Raw genomic sequence first — 20,489 nt, 5'->3', positions numbered from 1 at the left:
CCGGAACTGGGTGAGTCTGCCTGGGACCCGGAACCGGGTGAGTCTGCCTGTGACCCGGAACCGGGTGAGTCTGCCTGTGACCCGGAACCGGGTGAGTCTGCCTATGACCCGGAACCGGGTGAGTCTGTCTATGACCCGGAACCAAGGGAGTCAATCAGCGACCCAGAACCGGGTGAGTCTGCCTATGACCCGGAACCAAAGGAGTCTATCAGCAACCCGGAACTAAGTAAGTCAGTTGAAGATCCGGAACTAAAAATGATTAACTATGTATTTAATGAGTCTGCCTACAGTGTGAAAAGGAAGAGGTCTGCCTACGATCCGGAACAAGGGGAGTCTGCCTACGGCCCGAAACTAATCAAGTCTGTCTGCATAGGCCGGAGCCAGAACCACCTCCTGTATAGGTGGGTTGGGGGGGGGGGGGGGTGTAGCACAAGTGCCGTCGGTGACTGCAGCCACCCTCCCTTCCCTCCCTTTAGTTTAGGGGGATTTTTTGTTGTTGTTGTTGTTTTTTTATATATATTATTTATGAGGTGCATCCGGGGTCTGCACCTTTAGGGGGGGGGGGGGGTACTGTCACGTCCTGACCAGTATAAAGGTCATTTGTTATTGTAGTTTGGTCAGGACGTGGCAGAGGGTATTTGTTTTAGGTGGTTCGGGGTGGTGGTTTATTTAGTAGGGCGTTTGATTTATTATTTCCGGGTTTTGGTTTATGTTCTATGTTTTGTACTTCTATGTTCTTTCGGGGTTGGTGTATTTCTATGTGTAGGTTAATGGGGGGTTGGACTCTCAATTGGAGGCAGGTGCTTTCTCATTGCCTCTGATTGAGAGTCCTATATATGAGTCATTGTTTGGGTTAGTGTTTGTGGGAGATTGTTTCTTGTTTTGCCTGTGTGAGCCTTACAAGACTGTTTTGTTGTTCGTGAGTTCTTCGTTGTTTGTTATTTTGGTGTTCACTTTATTTAAAAATAAATCAAGATGAGCATCCACATTCCTGCTGCGTTTTGGTCCTCCATTCCAGACGACAACCGTTACATAATCTCCACCCGGCACAGCCAGAAGAGGTCTGGCCACACCTCAGAGCCTGGTTCCTCTCTAGAGTTTTTCCTAGCCACCGTGTTTCTACATCTGCATTGCTTGCTGTTTGGTGTTTTAGGCTGGGTTTCTGTGTAGCACTTGGTGACATCTGCTGATTTAAAAAGGGCTTTAAAAATAAATTTGATTGATTAGTTTTGATATTGTGATCCACAAGACTGTGGAGTAGTTACAAGCCTGTCCATGAAGGGTGCGATAAGAAACCCCAGATGTTTACCATAGCATACCAACTAAAGGTGAAGTCTGTAACTGCTTTCCCCTGTAACCTTTCTCTTGGTTTCTTCACACATGTTGTATATGTGTCCCATACTCTACAACAAACCACTTAGATATTTTTAGAGGTAATTAGTTAAAGAAAATAGATTAATGTATTCAACATGTAATGATGTGAAGCTGAATGAAACTCTAGACTTTAACCTGGAAACCCAGTTCCCCAGTTACAGCTTTGAAACTCCTCCCATCTCTGGTCAGTGGTAATAAATAATGCAAATAAATCTAAAGTTATTTGTCACATGCGCCGAATACAACAGTGAAGTGCTTACTTACAAGCCCTTAACCAACAACGCGGTTTTAAGAAAATACACACAAAAAAATAAATATAATGTATATAAAAATATATTAATAAATTAGTAAAACAAATAATTTACAAAAAGAAAATCAAGTGAAAAAAGTAAAACAAATAATGACTAAAATAAACAATAGACAAACAAACAATATACACACACACAAACAAGCCACACAACACACACACACAAACACCATCACTCACACAAACAACACACACATAATACAGTACATGAACAATAGACCTGATACACATCACATACTGTATACAGACAAATTGAAATACAACACAATAACAAACATATATATGTAGACAGTAGCTAACTAAATGTATTACTCATAACAGAACCATCTGAGGTGTGGTGTGTGTGTGTGTGTGTGTGTGTGTGTGTGTGGGTGTGTGTGTGTGAGAGAGAGAGAGAGAGAGAGATGTGAGGGGTGGCTGGAGATGTCCATTTCCATTGTGCCCCAACAGAGATAAGCTGGCTTGGCTTGCCACCTGACAACTGAGCAAAGGTTTGAGGAAAGTCCTACACTTACGTATCGATCTATTTTTACATTTCTCAAGAATATTTCTCTCTGTTTTTCTGTGTACGGTGAAGTGGCATGATCTAAGCAGACTGTCATCATTTAGGAAGTAGAGGGGTTTGTTAGAAGGACTGTAGTTGTAGAGAAAATCACTTGTCTGTGGGGACAGAATGGAGCACACCTTGCTCTGTTTGCTACTATGTAAGTACTGAGTTAGTGTGTTTGTTTATGAACACTAATTTCCTCATTTACTAAGAATTTAAGGGAAAAAGGAATAAGACATTAATCGAAATGAAGACAGTTTCATGCTTTAGCTTTGTTTATTTTAGCCCTTATTGGGAAAATATTAGTAAATGGCACTCAAAGGAAATTGCAGCAAATATGGTGTAGATAAGAAGAAAGAAAGTGACCACCCTACATTGATGTTGCATCACTGTGAGAACCTGAGCTTGTATAGCCGATGCCATGCAGACCTGGTTAGTGTGGTGGTGGGCATTTAACCAGCTCATCACTCAGGAACTAAAGAGTGGTGCTAACTCAATGGTTGCAAAATGTGCTGTCAATGACAATGAATATAAAATGCAATATTTGTTGGATGTGTTGTATAATCAAGTTGTGATTATTGTAAATGGTTGAGGGTTCCTTCGCTACAGTTATAGTAAACTGTGTTAAGAGATTAACGAGTGGTGTTTTGGTGTTTTTGGTCTCTGTACACTCTCTGTGTGCAGAACATAGGAAGTCAGCGGCCATTTAAAGCTGCAGTCCGTAATTCAAACTCCCACAAAATGGCCACCCTGACACTTTTTGTTGTATATGGCTGAGGGATGGGGCTAAGGAAATTCATTAATCTACATTGTTTATAATAATTGTCATAAAATAACCATATATTTTGGTATATGGTGGGATAAGACAGTTTTGAGGGAATTAACATTTATACTCTTCGAGAAGAAATGCCTAAGATTAATTTAAAAGTTAAAAAATGTGTGTAGAAATCATAGATTGCACCTTTAAAATAAAGCACAGGATGGATTTGGTAATCAGTAACATGCATATGGCGTGGTGTTATTTATTTCAAGCTAATATTGGAGCAATGTGACTTTCTTTGTTGTAGTGCTGAGTACACACATCTACTCTGGACACTCTGAAGATGATGGTAAATATTTGAACACTTGATCAAGCCTCCATCTCTTAATGCTTCATCAAATGTTTTATTTGTAATTTTTAAAGCTTCTTTTGACAAGACATATTTTGTGTTTTGAGTGTCGCAAAAAAACAATTGTATCATGCTGGTTATATTTTGTGCAGGAAGGGCAAAGGCTGTTATGACCATATACCCCACATCCTCCCAGGTATTCAGTGGAGAGTCTGTCACTCTCAGATGTAACATACAGAGGGGAGAAGTCACTGACTGGGAATACAAATGGCGCAAGGAATATGTAGAGAGGAGAGGAGACCCAGTCTATGGGAGAGGAGAGGAGACCCAGTCTATGACACATTCTACAGTGAACCTCAGTTTTTCTGGTCAGGAGGTAACTAACTGCATTGAAACTGCATTTAATCATATTTAAATCACCATCATGTGTATATATAACTACTGTATACCTTTGACTATGTCACTCTTTGTTTCAGATCCGCAACCTTCAGTGTCTCTCAAAATAAGACCTAACAGAACTCAACACTTTACATCAAAGTCTCTCTCACTAAGCTGTGAGGAGAAGAGGCACTCTACTGGATGGAGGCTGAAGAGATACAGAGAGAAAGCAGTGGAGTCAGAGTGTGTCTCTAACTGGGGATCAATAGCAGGGTACACATGTACCATCAGGTCCACACGTAAAAAGGACAGTGGAGTGTACTGGTGTGAGTCTGGATCAGGAGAGTACAGTAATGCTGTCAACATCACAGTGGATGGTACGTCTGTTGTACAACATTCATTAACCTTTTTTACATTACAATGTATGACAATGATGTCCAATTCTGCACTCCAGATTTACAGTTTTATTGATATGTTATGTTACACAGTTGGCCCTCTGATCTTGGAGAGCCCTGCCTATCCCGTAACTGAGGGAGACTCTGTGACTCTGAGCTGTTCAAATAGATATCAGGAAACAAACTCGAACCCCAAGGTTGATTTCTACAAAGATGGAGTACTCATCAGGAATGAGACCACAGGAGAGATGACCATCCCTGCAGTATCCAAGTCAGATGAAGGCTTCTATAAGTGTAAATCTAATGAAGGAGAGTCACCAGAGAGCTGGGTGACAGTGAGAGGTGAGAAAACGTTCAGGGTCACATGACCTTTTCAAAATATCAAATCAAATCAAAGTTTATTTGTCACGTGCGCCGAATTCAACAGGTGTAGTAGACCTTACAGTGAAATGCTTACTTCTAGGCTTTAACCAATAGTGCGAAAAAAGGTATGTGTGTGTGTGTGTGTGTGTGTGTATGTGTGTGTGTAGGTAAGTAAAGAAATAAAACAACAGTAAAAAGACATTTGAAAGTAAGAGTTGCAAGGCTATATACAGACACCGGTTAGTCAGGCTTATTGAGGTAGTATGTACATGTAGGTATGGTTAAAGTGACTATGCATATATGATGAACAGAGAGTAGCAGTAGTGTAAAAAGAGGGGTTGGCGGGTGGTGGAACACAATGCATGAGGGTAATATCTGTGGTTATCAGTCATTTGTAGTGTTAAAAAGCATTCTGTAGGTTTGGAGTTGCAAGCTCAGGCTGGTCATCTGATCTCAAGTCAGTTGTCAAATATATGTTCACTTTGTCCACTACTTTATTTATTTTCTACAACTACCTCAGAACCTGATAGTGATTTGCTGTTCTCTCTCCAGGTGTAACTCCTGGACCCTCTACATTTGTCCTAGTAGGAGTGGTTGTGGGCCTGGTTGTTGCTGGTGTTCTACTGGCCATTCTCCTGGTACTGCTGTGTCGATATAAAAAAGCCGAAGGTGAGACTTTTATCAATTCTCATTCAACTTTTTGGTTCATGTTTAGGAGAAAGACGTCTAATTACAAAAGTTTAAAACATTAACGACTTGATACAGTTTAATATTATACATTTCTCATTACAGGTTCCTGTTGCAACAGAATACTCTGGTGAGTACACCTGTCATTCAACTACGTTGCTTATCATACAGTCAAATATAATCTGTGTTTCATGAGTATCTCTCTCCCTGTAGGCCCCACCAGCCCCAGAGGAACAACCTGGACCCCCAACAGGACCAAGGATCTACCCAGGGCCAGGCTCCTGATGCTGGGTATAATAATCTGCAGCATGGTCAGTCTCTCATCCCAGACCACTGTCACTCTCCCCTCTCTGTAACTTCACATACTGACTCTTCACCATTCACTTTACATACATGTTACTGTACTCTATGTCCCTTATCAAGCTGAGGAAAACCAACCTATTAATCTTTCTCTCTCTTCTTTGACCAACAGGTGGCGCTAACATCTATGATACAATCACTCCCTCTGACAATGGTACTGGGAAAGGGAAAGGGGGATACCTAGTCAGTTGTACAACTGAATGCCTTCAAATGAAATGTGTCTTCCGCATTTAACCTAACCCCTCCGTTTCAGAGAGGTGCGGTTGGGCTGCCTTAATCGACATCCATGTCTTCGGCGCCTGGGGAACAGTGGGTTAACTGCTTTGCTCAGTTGCAGAACGGCAGATTTTTACCTTGTCTACTCAAGGTTTCGATCCAGCATCCTTTGGGTTACTGGCCCAGCAACCTTTTGGTTACTAACCACTAGGCTACCTGTATGTTAAATTTAGCATGAAAACAGTATAGAGTTGTTGTTGCTGTTGTTCTTCATATGTTTAATATTACTAGCATACTAACATTAAGTAGAGATATTAGTGTATTACCTGTATATTGCAGATGCTGGTGCTGCTACTGCTGGATCAAGTGATGTGATGTACGCCCAGATTCAACTCAAAAAGTTGGACAAGAAAAAGAAAAGTAATTCTCAACTATCACATAAACGAATACAAATTGTGCCGGTGTTTTTTTCCTCATCAAATTTGATAAAAACGTACAAATTCTCTCCTCCTAAGAAATGACAGCTGATCCAAAAGAAAATCCAGTCTATTCTGAGGTCAAGACAGGGAAGACCACAGGTGAAACCCATTCTACAGGTTGGCAGTCAGTGAAATCTAAATGTGTGTTTTTGGAGTTTCAAAAAAGATGCAGAATAAGCTAATTCCTTAATTTGTTGACTGGAAATGTACATTTTCAGCAGCAACTGGACCTGTTGATGTGACCTATGCTGAGGTTGACCTTAAAGTAACAGCAACCCCATCTGAGGCAGATTCAGTCTATTCTCAAGTGAAGCCAGGTACAGCCCCAGGTTAGACTAATAGCCATATGCTATTAATACTTAATATGATACTAATATGGAACTAATGCTCTGATATCAAAGTATAATGTATCTATTTAAAGTATGTCTCTTTGACTGCATGTCCTAAACAACTTTGTGTGGTGATATGTTGCAGATACTTGAGGGATGGAGGGATGGAGGGATGGAAGGGTGGAGGGAAAGAGGGTTGGAGGGATGGAAGGATGGAAGGACAGACCATCAGAGGAGCAGAAGGAACCCGGAACATGGATTTTGTACGCTCAACACACACAAGCAAACACACACATGCACAAACACATACGCAATAACACCTTGTACATTAAGGAGTTCTTATTTTATTGTATTTAAGCATGGTTTTACAGTGTTTCACTGTAAAAGCTTCTCTTTTTTTACTATATGGTGCAATGATGATGCATATTATCTGCAGCTACAGCAATTGTATCTGCTTTCTATTGAGTTTTATTGTTGATTTATTCAGATGATAGAATAACATATTTGTATATGAATTTCCCAAAAAGTATTATTCACGTTTTCTTCTAACGGCCTGTACTTTTACAATATCTTTGCATTGTGCTTCTTTAATAAACCATTTTTTATCCACCGGATGGCATGAGTGCTTTCTTACAGTAAATGGATATTGTCATCGTCATCAACTTTTCCATACAACCTAATTTGATCAAAACTTCTTTCAGCCTAGTATAGATCTCAGGCTCCACAATGTGTGAGTTAAAGGGCGATCTGGTATTTCTGCATCCATTTTTGGACTTAATTATATCTACCCATTGAGTCTTGAAGAATATAACATAAAATTTGTAAGTTGCTCTGGATAAGAGTGTCTGCTAAATGACGTAAATGTAAATGTAAATGCCCCAAGAGCAAAGTTCAAATGTCGTACCCCATCAGCTGAAGCCCCACTGAGATTTTCAGAATGACTTTTTGGGGAAGAGTGTGCCTGAAAAGAACAGTTCTTCTCAGTTTTATGATGTCATATACTATGCAGGAGTTCTGAGGATCTAGTAACCTACGTATGAATGACTACCAATTCTCCCATATTGCCTCCTCATCCTACAGACAGGTCACGACGAATAATGAAATTAGTGATGTATGACTGACTGCTTTTTTGAGTGTCCCTGCATGGTCTGGAAGGTCACTGTTCCAGTTATGGGGTTTCTGTGTCTATGTGTTTATGTCTATGTGGTCAGACAGACAGCCGGCAGCCAGCCAGGTCATTGTCACTGCTCCTGAGAAACAGTCACAGGAAGTGACATCACCACAAGATGTTACCTTAAACGTAGAAGGGGGGCCTCTGTCAGTAACCTGGGACAAACCACCTTCCGAAAAAGTTGTCAGGTGTTTCATGTCCCTCAGTCACACTGACCTATGAGCATGCAAAAGAAGTCATGCAAACACTTCTGCAGGCATATGAAGCCAAGATGAAACTGCACAGACACTGTTATGACAGTTTGCTCTCACTCTCTCTCTCTCTAACCCCCCCCACACACTCTCTCCCCCCTCGCTCTTTGTCCTTCTTTCTCTCTGTCTCTGTCTCTCTCTCAATCTCCCTACTTTCTCTTTCTCTGCAACTTTGAGTGTTCTGCTCATAAAGTAACAAAGCTACCGGTATCTGTGAAACACCATGACCATTAACCACACAACCAGCAGCAGCTAGGAAACACATGCTCCTAAACCACCACCATCAGACTGATCAACAGAGTGACAGACCCCAAACCCACACACGTCTCATTGTCTAACGAGTGTGAAGGGTTATTTTCAGAGAGCAACTATAGAATGTGACTTCCTTTTCAGCTAACATTCAGGAATTGTATATAGAACAGCAGCCCTCATCAAAAGGAAGTCTCTGCTCCTTCTCCTCTTTCTTCTCTGTGTGTTTTGGTTAGTCAACCGCTAGCTATCAGTGACAGTGATAGATAAGGACATACAGCCAGAGGAAACAGTCAACGCCTTAAAGAGATGTCTGATGGTCCCTTCTCCTGCTTCTCCAAACAGGGAATACTACTTCTCCTACTCTCCAACCTCCACTATGGTAAGTTTTGTAACTATTTTTATTTATTTGAACATTTTAAACACAATAAAACCGCAACGAGGATGACACAAACAGGTTAAAAAACGTATCCCCATTGTGGTCCTCTTGAAAAAAAAAAAATACACAAGGTAACATGAAAACACAATATATCTCAAATATGTCTCATTAATAGGGAGGAAACCGTAAAAGCATTGAAACAATTATTCTTTCTTGCACAGTTTCTTAAGGTTAATCATAAAACTCCCAAGCTTATTCATGGTTTTAATATGGTTTGGTACACCATTCCACTGCACCAGTGTTAAGTAAATAGCTTCTTCCAGCCATGCTCCTATTGTAACGACCGAGGCTGGAGTCGAGAAGCAGGTACGGGGAGTTGAACATTTAATTAACAGACATGAAACAAGACAGGCACAGCGTCAGCACACGGGAAAACAAGGACATGACAATCAATGCTGCAACAGGGAATAGAGCGGGGAACCAGACAGATATAGGGGAGGTAATGACATAAATGATTGAGTCCAGCTGAGTCCAATAATCGCTGGATGAGGTTGAGTAATGATGGTGGCAGGAGTGCGTAATGCTGGGGAGAGGGAGCAGGCGTGACACCTATAGATCAGCGGTCTCATATTGGCAACACTGGCTCTGGTGTGATGGCTATGAGAGTCTCTAATGAAATTAAAATAACCAGACAGGTAACTGGGGAAAGGTCATGTATCACTTTAAAAACCATCAACAGTTTAATCTGCACCACCACCAGATCAACTGGAAGCCAGTTCAGTTCCCTGAAATGATTAGGACCAACGTGCGTCTCTATGGCTGAGCTTGAGTATAATTCTCATTAGTTTGTTTTGGGCCGTTTGAAGTTTGTCCTTCAGATTTGTTGTTATGCCACTGAAGCATGAGATACAAACATAGTCATAGTGGCACTGTATCAGAGATGTTGCCAGGGTCCTCATAGTCTCTCTATCCAGGAACTTGGCTACCCTTCCCAGGAACTTTGTCCTGGAGAGAACATACCCAATGGCCTTCAGAGCCACAAGTTCGCATGTCATGTGTTGGTCCAGTTCACATCCCAATGTATGAAACAGTGAAGTTTTCCTTCATCGCCACACCATTAAACTTGACTGAGAAGTTGGAGAGTTTTTCACTTTGTGTTTGGACCCAAACAGGACCCATTCTGTCTTGCCTAAATGGATAACCACATACTGACTTTAGTCAGTTGGCTGCTTAGGGTCTTTTCAACGGTCTCCTAATTCTAATGTGAAAACAAGAGGGTAGAATCATCCCCAAACAGGATCTATTGCATGTGCATGCTTGCATGATAAAGTAATGAAAACCGTCAGCTTTCTCTAACGTCATTGTTGGTCTCTACATGGTGTGTGTTGACTGTAGAATGCCAAGTCATCAGTGATTGGTTGGATATTTAGAATATTTTGCTTTATTACTGTTTGCTAACACCTACATAATACATATATTCAGGAACATGTCATGATGTATGTATTCTGCAGTTTTGAATGAGTGCCAATGGTGTGGTTGGATCAGCAGCTGTTGCAGTACTTCTAGAACGCAACAGATCTTAAGACCCTGTGCCTAATGGCTGTCATTCATTAAACTTAAGGCGATATGGGACTGTATCAAATTACTGTTTCTATTACATAATATGATACATTGCCAGACTAGGATAACTGCAGTTACGTCTTTAATACATCAATGAACTGTAACTTTATTTTTTTCTTAATTCATTGACATTTTTTAGTGTAAGGGTTTATAAAACATTACTTCAGACTGATATGTAATTATAATGTTGCCCATGCAGTATATTATGCATTTCTGGTGAATAAGTACACAGTAAACACATTGGTATTTGTTCTTGTGAGCTGAGGGGTTATCAGATCCACCTCCACTTCTCTTTTTTATGTCATCTAATCCTGTTCTACTGAATGTGGGGGAGGAGGGGACTTTAATGAAGTCAAAAATGACCCACACACTCAGATACGTAAAGATATAAGGTTATAATATGTAAAGTGCCACGTACAGCATAAATGAAACCTGGAAATGTGCTATATAAATCCAATCCATTATAATCTATTATTGATTAGGTAGGACTTTGCATTGCAGTTTATTATTGTGTAATTATTCATGTAGACACACTGTAACAAGTATTGCAGTCACACTGTTACAAGTATTACAGTGTAACAATGAGTAACTACAACACTTGCTACATTGTACTACATGAATAATATGTAATATAGTGTGCAACCATTGATTGATGTCAGAATAACGTGTGTATTTGTGTGTTTCAGGTGTAGGTGTTCCTCTGATAATCAACAAGAGAGTGGGGGACTCCATGGAGCTGCTGGCAGGCTTAGAGAGGGAACATTTCAAATCCTTGGTGTGGAAGTATATGGGAAAAGATATTGCAGAATTCATCTCAGAAGTTGTATATTCACCTGGATCCCAGTTTGAGGGGAGACTAAAGATGAGCACCAAAAACTTCAGTTTAACAGTCAGAGAACTGACACTGCAAGACTCAGGGGATTTTCTACTTACAGGAGAAGGGGACAAAGGTCAGATTGACAGTAAGACCATCACTCTGAAGGTTCACAGTAGGCTGTTATCACCATTTTTGCATCCTATTTTGACATCATTCTTATTTATATCCATAACCATGGCTGATGATCTTTACACTATAACACAGGTATTGTGGTATTATACTGACCTTACTCACCATGCTTTGTTAAATATCCATCAAATTTTCCAGTTGTCTTTCTCCTGGTGGTATGGCTATGGTAGGGTTCATTTATGGTAGGGCGGCAGGTAGCCTAGTGGTTAGAGTGTTGGACTAGTAACCGAAAGGTTGCAAGATTGAATCCCCGAGCTGACAAGGTAAAAATCTGTCGTTCTGCCCCTGAACAAGGCAGTTAACCCAATGTTCCTAGGCCGTCATTGAAATTAAGAATTTGTTCTTAACTGACTTCCCTGGTTACAATTAGGAGATTCTGAAATGTGTAGTAGGCGTGGTGATATAGACAAGCTCATACGTCAAATTTCTATTTTCTAGATTAAAGAAAATGTTGTAGTTAATAGTATTACATTGATTAGTGAGGTTGATTTATGCCTGTGAATAGAAAGTGTACTATTTTGCATTAGGATTATGTGCTCGCCAGGCATCAATGAGGTTGTAATCAGAGAGCATTTGCTGTAGAGCCTTTGTTAAATGTGAATTGTAGTTGTTCTTATTTGATTTGTCCTCATGTCCAACATGGCATTGATGTCTGTGCCAATAACCAGATAGAATTCAATTAATTCCCAAAAATATGCCGTTCACAGATTATTTTTTTTTTTATACCTTTAATATGTTGAGTGCCTTGCATTTAGAGTGAATTGTAATTACCACCCATGACTGTATTTGTTAGTGACAGAGACATGATTGTTGTATTGAATGGTTTTCAGTACTATAGCCTTTACCAAGGGAGAGTCTAAGTGAATATGTTATCTTTAAATTAAACTCATTACAAATATCTTAAAGCCTTTGAGGGCCGAGTTACACCCTAACACACTGGTCTGAAACTCCTGGTTTACATGCCACATCCAGGGGCAAAAATCTGATATCAACTTTGGGGGGGACAATTACATGAAATTTTCTCAAGAGCAATTCCTGAGGGGGACACCAAAAGTAGTGCTGTAACACATAGCCTACATTGTAATATGGTAAATGTATATTGAGGAACCAAAGAAATAAGGTGTTTGCCGTACTCCTAACTACCGGTACCCAAAACTACACAACTACTCACAACAGCAATACCATTGCCTTTAACAAATCTTAGTTCAGTCACCAGTTTAAGTTGAGAGTGGGGGTATCCATGGCATTTTCCAATTATGTTCCTATTTTACAAGTCAAAAAAATTGAGAACCTTTCATAATGTTGCCAAACAAAGACTCAACAAACTTACCTGAGACTCCGTCTCTGCCAGTCTGTCCCTGCATATCTGTCCCCAACTCTGCTGTCTGTGTGCCATCTGTTGCCTGCTCTGCCTAATGACATCATTGTGAAACATTTCCATTAGAATTTCATTTCTTTCTTATGAACATTTTATCAACTAGTCTTTGAGATATTAGGCTACTAGGGTTCTTTACGTTTTGGTGTACTGAAAAATACTCTGATGTCCGTCTTTTATTTTTCTGCCATTTTTCTACCTGGCTGGCTGGCTACACACACACACAGTGTGTAGGTTATTTACAGTAGGAGATGGGCTTCTATCATCTTATCTTTTATCATTCTATTTGGGCTTCGATCTAAAAGGTAGCTAGCAAATGTGAAACGGATTAAAATGACAAGAGTTGACAGCTAAACTAAACATCAGCATTCAACAAGAGAGGATGGTTTTTGCTTCAGCAGTGATGAATTCATGAACTTCTTCGATGAAAAGATGATGATCATCAGAAAGCAAATTACGGACTCTTTGAATCTTCATATTTCTCCAAAGCTCAGTTGTCCTGAGTCTGCACAGAACTGCCAGGACCTAGGATCAATAGAGTCAATCAAGTTTTTTAATCCTATCTCGACACATTTATTAAAATAGTCATGGCCCATAAACCCTCAAGCTGCATACTGGACCCTATTCCAACTAAACTACTGAAAGAGCTACTTCCCGTGCTTGGCCCTCGTATGTTGAACATAATAAATGGCGCCCTATCCAACAGATGTGTACCAAACTCACTAAAAGTGGCAGTGATAAAGCCTCTCTGGAAAAAGCCAAACCTTGACCCTGAAAACATAAAAAACTATCAGCCGATATCGAGTCTAACATTCCACTCATACATTTTAGAGAAATCTGTTGCACAGCAACTCACTGCCTACTTGAAGAAATATAATGTATATGAAATGCTTTAGTGTGGTTTTAGACCCCATCATAGCACTGAGACTGCACTCGTGAAGGTGGTAAATTACATTTTAATGGTGTCAGACCAAGGCTCTGCATCTGTCCTCGTGCTCCTAGACCTGAGTGCTGCTTTTGACATCATCGATCACCACATTATTTTGGAGAGATTGGAAACCCTAATTGGTCTACACCAGTGGTTCCCAAACTTTTTATAGTCCCGTACCCCTTCAAACATTCAAACTCCAGCTGCGTACCCCCTCTAGCACCAGGGTCAGCGCACTCTCAAATGTTGTTTTTTGCCATCATTGTAAGCCTGCCACACACACACTATACGATACATTTATTAATGATAAGAATAAGAGTGAGTTTTTCTCAAAACCCGGCTCATGGAAGTGATAAAGAGCTAATATAGGGCAATGGCACCAAATAATAATACAATAATAATCAATCATTTTGCTCTTTATTTAACCATCTTACAAATAAAACCTTATTTGTTCATCAAAAATTGTGAATAACTCACCACAGGTTAATGAGAAGGGTATGCTTGAAAGGAAGCACATAACTCTGCAATGTTGGGTTGTTTTGGAGAGTCTCAGTCTTAAATCATTTTCCACACACAGTCTGTGGCTATATTTAGTTGCCATGCTAGTAAGGGCCGAGAATACACTCTCACATAGGTACGTGGTTGCAAAGGTCCTCAGTGTCTTAACAGCGCGATTTGCCAAGGCAGGATACTCTGAGAGCAGCCCAATCCAGAAATGGCTTCTGATTAAATACATTTTTCACAGAACTGCATTTTGAAATTTCAATGAGGCTCTCTTGTTCAGTTATCGGTAAGTGGACTGGAGGCAGGGCATGAAAGGGATAACGAATCTAGCTGTTTGTGCTATCTGTTTCGGGAAAATACCTGCGTAATTGCGCACCCAAGTCACTCAGGTGCTTCGCTATATCACATTTGGCATTGTCCGTAAGCTTGAGTTTATTAGCACACAAAAAATCATACAATGATGAAAATACCTGTGTGTTGTCCTTGTTAATGCAGACAGAGAGGAGCTCCAACTTCTTGATCATAGACTCAATTTTGTCCAGCACATTGAACATTTTTGCGGAGAGTCCCTGTAATCCTAGATTCAGATCATTCAGGCGAGAAAAAACATCACCCAGATAGGCCAGTCGTGTGAGAAACTCGTCATCATGCAAGCGGTCAGACAAGTGAAAATTATGGTCAGTAAAGAAAACTTTAAGCTTGTCTCTCAATTTAAAAAAACGTGTCAATAATTTGCCCCTTGATAACTACCGCACTTCTATATGTTGTAAAAGCGTTACAAGTGGCGTCGGGAGCAACTGCTTGCACACGCGTTAACACTCCACTATGTCTCCCTGTCATGGCTTTTACCCCAACAGTACAGACACCAACACGTCTTGACCACCAAAGTCCATTTGATGTCACAAAGCTGTCCATTACTTAAAAAATATCCTCTCCTGTTGTCCTGGTTTCCAGTGGTTTGCAGAAGAGGATGTCTTCCTTAATTGACCCCACATAAACATAATGGACATATACCAGGGACTGTGCCAGGCCCGCCACATTTGTTGACTCATCCAGCTGTAACGCATAGAATTCACTGGCTTGTATGCAAAGCAGTAATTGTTTCAAAGCATCTCTTGCCATGACACTGATGCGTCATGAAACAGTATTGTTTGATGAAGTCATTGTCTGTATAGTTTTTGGGCCTTTCCCCCCAGCATTGTCCCAGCCATATCCACGGCAGCAGGCAGAATTAAGTGCTCCACAATAGTATGGGGCTTGCCTGTCCTAGCCATTCGGTAGCTCAACATATAAGACGCTTCTTGACTGTTTGAAAATGCCTGCGGCTATGGAACCCTGGCCTGTTCACCTGACGTGCAACCTTGTCCTGGACCTGCTGTTTCGACTCTCTCTCTCTACCGTACCTGCTGTCTCGACATCTGAATGCTCAGCTATGAAAAGCCAACTGACATTTACTTCTGAGGTACAGACCTGTTGCACCCTCTTCAACCACTGTCATTTGACCCTGCTGGTAATCTATGAACATTTGAACATCTTGAAGAACAATCTGGCCTTAATTGCCATGTACTCTTATAATTTCCACCCGGCACAGCCAGAAGCAGACTGGCCACCCCTCAGAGACAGAGTTTTTCCAAGCCACTGTGCTTCTACATCTGCATTGCTTGCTGTTTGGTGTTTTAGGCTGGGTTTCTGTATAGCGTGACATCTACTGATGTAAAAAGGGCTTTATAAATACATTTTGATTGATTGATTGATTAGTTTCGATATTGTGATCCACAAGAATGTGGAGTAGTTACAGGCCTGTCCCTGAAGGGGGCGATAAGAAACCCCAGATGTTTACCATAGGATACCAACTAAAGGTGAAGTCTGTAACTGCTTGCTCCTGTAACCTTTCTCTCCCCATGTTGGTTTCTTCACACATGTTGTACATGTGTCCCACACTCTACACTCTACACTTTACTTACAAGCCCTTAACCAACAATGCAGTTTTTAGAAAATACCCCCCAAAAAGTAAAAAAATCATGTACATAAAAATAAATAAGTACAAAAATAATTTACATAAAGAAAAGCAAGTGAAAAAAAGTAAAACATTATGAAAATAATAAACAATAGACAAAAACAAACAATATATACACACATACACACACACAAACACACAATACAGTAAATGAACAATAGCCCTGATACACATCACATATACAGACACATTTAAATACAACCATAAACAACACAATAACAAACATATCTATGTAGACAGTAGCTAAACATATTACTCATAACAGAACCATCTGAGGTTGTGAGTGAGTGATTGAGTGAGTGAGTGAGTGAGTGAGTGAGTGAGTGAGTGAGTGAGTGAGTGAGTGAGTGAGTGAGTGAGTGAGTGAGTGAGTGAATGAGTGAGTGAGTGAGTGAGAAGTGGCTGGAGATGTCCATTTCCATTGTGAGGTTAGCTGGCTTGGCTTGCCCCCTTACAACTGAGCAAAGGTTTGAGGGAAGGCCTACACTATCTATCTATTTTTACAATTCTCTAGAATATTTCTCTGCTTTTCTGTGTACGGTGAAGAGGTGTGATCTAAGCATGATGTGGTGTGATCTAAGCAGACTGTCATCATATAGGAAGTAGAGGGGTTTGTTAGAAGGACTGTAGTTGTAGAGAAAGTCACTTGTCTGTAGGGACAGAATGGAGCACACCTTGCTCTGTTTGCTACTATGTAAGTACTGAGTTAGTGTGTTTGTTTATGAACACTAATTACCTCATTTACTAAGAATTTAAGGGAAAAGGGAATAAGACATTAATCGAAATGAAGACAGTTTCATGCTTTAGCTTTGTTTTTGGTGTTTCAGCACTTATTAAGAAAGTTTTAGTAAGAGTCACTCAAAGGAAATTGCAGCAAATATGGTGTAGAAAGTGACCATTCTACATTGATGTTGCATCACTTTGAGAACCTGAGCTTGTATAGCCGATGCCATGTAGACCTTGTTAGTGTGGTTGTGTGCATTTAACCAGCTCATCACTCAGGAACTAAAGAGTGGTGCTAACTCAGTGGTTGCAAAATGTGCTGTCAATGAATATAAAATGCAATATTTGTTGGATGTGTTGTAGTATCAAGTTGTGATTATTGTAAATGGTTGAGGGTTCCTTCACTACAGTTATAGTAAACTGTGTTAAGAGATTAATGAGTGGTGTTTTGGTGTTTTTGGTCTCTGTACACTCTCTGTGTGCAGAACATGGGAAGTTAGCTGCCATTTAAAGCTGCAGTCCGTAATTCAAGCTGCCACAAAATGGCCTTCCTGACACTTTTTGTGGTATATGGCTGAGGGATGGGGCAAAGGAAATTCATTCATTTATATTGTTTATAATAATTGTCATAAAATAACCATATATTTCGGTTTATGATGGGATAAGATAAGTTGAGGGAATTAAAAGTTATACTCTTCAAGAATAAATGCATATTACTAATTTAAAGGTAAAAAATGTTTGTAGAAATCATAGATTGCAACATTAAAATAAAGTACAGGATGGATTTGGTAATCAGTAACATGAATATGGCGTGGTGTTATTTAGTTCTATCTAATATTGGAGCAATGTGACTTTCTTTGTTGTAGTGCTGAGTACACACATCTACTCTGGACACTCTGAAGATGATGATGGTAGATATGTGTACACTTGATCAAGCCTTCATCTCTTAATGCTTCATCAAATGTTTTATTTTAGATTTTTAAAGCTTCTTTTGACTAGACATATTTTTAGTTTTGAGTGTCTCAAAAAAACAATTGTATCATGCTGGTTTTATTTTGTGCAGGAAAGGCAAAGGCTGTTCTGACCATACACCCCAAATACTCCCAGATATTCAGTGGAGAGTCTGTCACTCTCAGATGTAACATACAGAGGGGAAAAGTCACTGACTGGAAATACACATGGCGCAAGGATGATGTAGACTCAATCAGTAGGGAGAATGAATATGAGATCAGTGAGGTTAAGATTTCAGACAATGGGGACTACAGGTGTCTGGGTACACATATTGATCAGAAGAAGCATTCTGAGTGGAGTGATGCAGTCAGACTGACAGTAACAGGTATATCATCTTATCTCTCATTCTCATCAGTGCCTCCATACACATAACCACTTGACATAGGGCCCCATTTCTCTACATTACTGTCACTGGTGAGCTTGCTATTAATCTTCAATCACTATCTGGACTTTCTGAATTTTGAGTCAATGAGGGTTAATCTTAACACAGATATACTGTATAGACTGTAAATTCTAAGTGAATGGAGTCAACATACAACTTTAATCAAAACTTAACTGCAACAGATCAATTATTTTAAATGACCAAGCATGAATCCAGATGTTTTGATATTCTGTTCTCTGTTTTCTTAGCTCTTCCTGAAACTACACTGACCATGAATCCAAACCCTGCATACAATGGAGAGACTGTAACTCTGACATGTTCAGTGGGGTCTGACAGTGGCTGGAGGTATACATGGTACAAAGACAAAACTAAGAAAGTAGTGACCTTGTCTGACAGACACACTACAACAGGAGCCACCTTCACCATCAGTAGAGCTGCTGAGTCTGACCAGGGTCTCTACTGGTGTCAGGGAGAGATCCAGTCCAGATCCATATCATCAATCATCAGTTATCCTGTCACTATAACTGTGATTGGTGAGTTACTTTGTTATGTGTTTTTTTAATTAAACAAATGGACACTATTTATATTGAGTCAATCATGTAGATGTGGTCTGTGTGTCAGTATGAATGGAAAAATGAATAGTTACAGTACGACCTACCTAGTATGATCATACGTTGGAGAGATTTGTGCACTGACTGCATTTGTCTTCATATATAACTGTGTTTCCACAGCTCTGCCCACGGCCTCAGTGAAGCCTCTCCATAGGGTCCCCTCCATTCTGGAGAGACTGTAACTCTGACATGTTCAGTGGGGCTTGACAGTGGCTGGAGCTATACATGGTACAAAGACAACACTAAGAAAGTAGTGACCTTGTCTGGTAGACACACTACAACAGGAGACACCTTCACCATCAGTAGAGCTGCTGAGTCTGACCAGGGTCTCTACTGGTGTCAGGGAGAGATCCAGTCCAGATCCATATCATCAATCATCAGTGATCCTGTCACTATCACTGTGAAAGGTGAGTAATTGTGACTGTGTGTGTGTGTGCGTGTGTGTGTGTGTGTGTGTGTTGATGGTTAAACATGTGTTATGCTTGTCCCTCCAGGTTCTGTTCTCTCCATCTTTCTGCTGCCCAGGCTGCTTTGTAGTCTGCTGGTGGTGTCTCCCTTTCTACTGGTGTCTATCGTGCTTTTGGTGAAATGCTGCAGGGCTCGAGGTGACCTCTTTATTTCAGTGTGTATCGACAATCAACTTATCCAGCTTGATATTCTCCTTCTTTATGTCATGCTCTTATATCACTCAAATGATTCATTTCCAATGTAAATAGAAAAGTGACCATGGTCAGCTATTTTTGTTAAATATGTTCTATGGAAATTTTCTCCCCTCAAAAAAGGCAAACTAACCTTTTTATTACTTTTGATGGATTACATTTTAGTGCTGAGCAGTTGAAAGAGCAGTTGAATCAGTTTAACTCCAATGCTACTCTCTGTCCGTTATATTCCCATAGGCCTGTGTTCAACAGCCAAATCTCTTCAATATGAGTTACGATCTGATGATGTCATTGAACAGACTGAATCATCCGTGTGATCATTACAGTAAGAACTGTAAACTGAACAACCATTTTGGGATTTTTACGTTTTTGCCATTGCCTTTACATTGATTTATGACAGTGTTTACTGAGTCAAATATCACTGAATGTAATTTTACAAATACTAAATGTTATGATTTAGCAAGTTGCCGTTTTCAGCTTTTGGGGGCTTGTATGCTTGGCTTTGTTATTTTTGATTGTTGTTCATTTTCTTGAAATATTACACTGACCCCTCTTTGACTTCAGTTTGTTGATTAAACAATAGTGAAGTGCTTGTTTTGTTTAAAAGCTGAATTTCCATTTTTTTTCTTTTGTGTTTTACATAATGTCAAGCTTTTTATATACATTTTCATAATAAAAAAAAAAACCTAAAGGTGGGTTTATACTTGGTTGGCTGACCTGCTAATACAACTTTAACAGTTAAGTTGGCACATATATAATTTTTTTTTATACATTGTACATCATTTTCACTTCTATGTCTCTATGTTTTTTGTAAAATTGCATTTTTACAGTAATTATAGGAGCCAGATTAGTATTCCACTATGGAACTTGAATGAAGAGAGTGTTTGTTGTCTTACATCAGATAGCGCAATGATTCCGCACGATGATGATCGCATAAGAGTGACGCAAACCAACGTAAGACAATGGAGGGTGTGTTGTATTTTGGATTTTAAATGTTGTATTAAATCTCATATGTCAAACAAAAAGTGATGATTCCCTACATCATTGTATTCCTTTGAA

At 39.9% G+C, this 20,489-nt stretch overlaps 1 protein-coding gene across 1 annotated transcript in view; it reads left to right on the top strand.

Moving 5' to 3' along the window:
• Positions 1 to 3,174: 3,174 nt before the first annotated feature.
• The window catches only part of LOC115187821 (low affinity immunoglobulin gamma Fc region receptor II-like), a gene marked incomplete at its 3' end in the record, with an annotated part of 31,561 nt that continues 14,246 nt past the window's right edge, over positions 3,175 to 20,489 (top strand). Inside the window, exons 1-9 of the mRNA XM_029746864.1 lie at positions 3,175 to 3,337; positions 3,490 to 3,713; positions 3,814 to 4,092; positions 4,204 to 4,452; positions 5,026 to 5,142; positions 5,266 to 5,290; positions 5,374 to 5,471; positions 6,076 to 6,156; positions 6,252 to 6,314. Of these exons, the coding sequence (XP_029602724.1) occupies positions 3,605 to 3,713; positions 3,814 to 4,092; positions 4,204 to 4,452; positions 5,026 to 5,142; positions 5,266 to 5,290; positions 5,374 to 5,471; positions 6,076 to 6,156; positions 6,252 to 6,314 (1,021 nt within the window). The remainder of the gene's footprint in view (positions 3,338 to 3,489; positions 3,714 to 3,813; positions 4,093 to 4,203; positions 4,453 to 5,025; positions 5,143 to 5,265; positions 5,291 to 5,373; positions 5,472 to 6,075; positions 6,157 to 6,251; positions 6,315 to 20,489) is intronic.

Source organism: Salmo trutta, unplaced genomic scaffold (genome assembly GCF_901001165.1).
Source record: "Salmo trutta unplaced genomic scaffold, fSalTru1.1, whole genome shotgun sequence".
Classification (NCBI taxonomy): domain Eukaryota; kingdom Metazoa; phylum Chordata; class Actinopteri; order Salmoniformes; family Salmonidae; genus Salmo; species Salmo trutta.
This window is presented reverse-complemented; position numbering and strand designations above follow the sequence as displayed.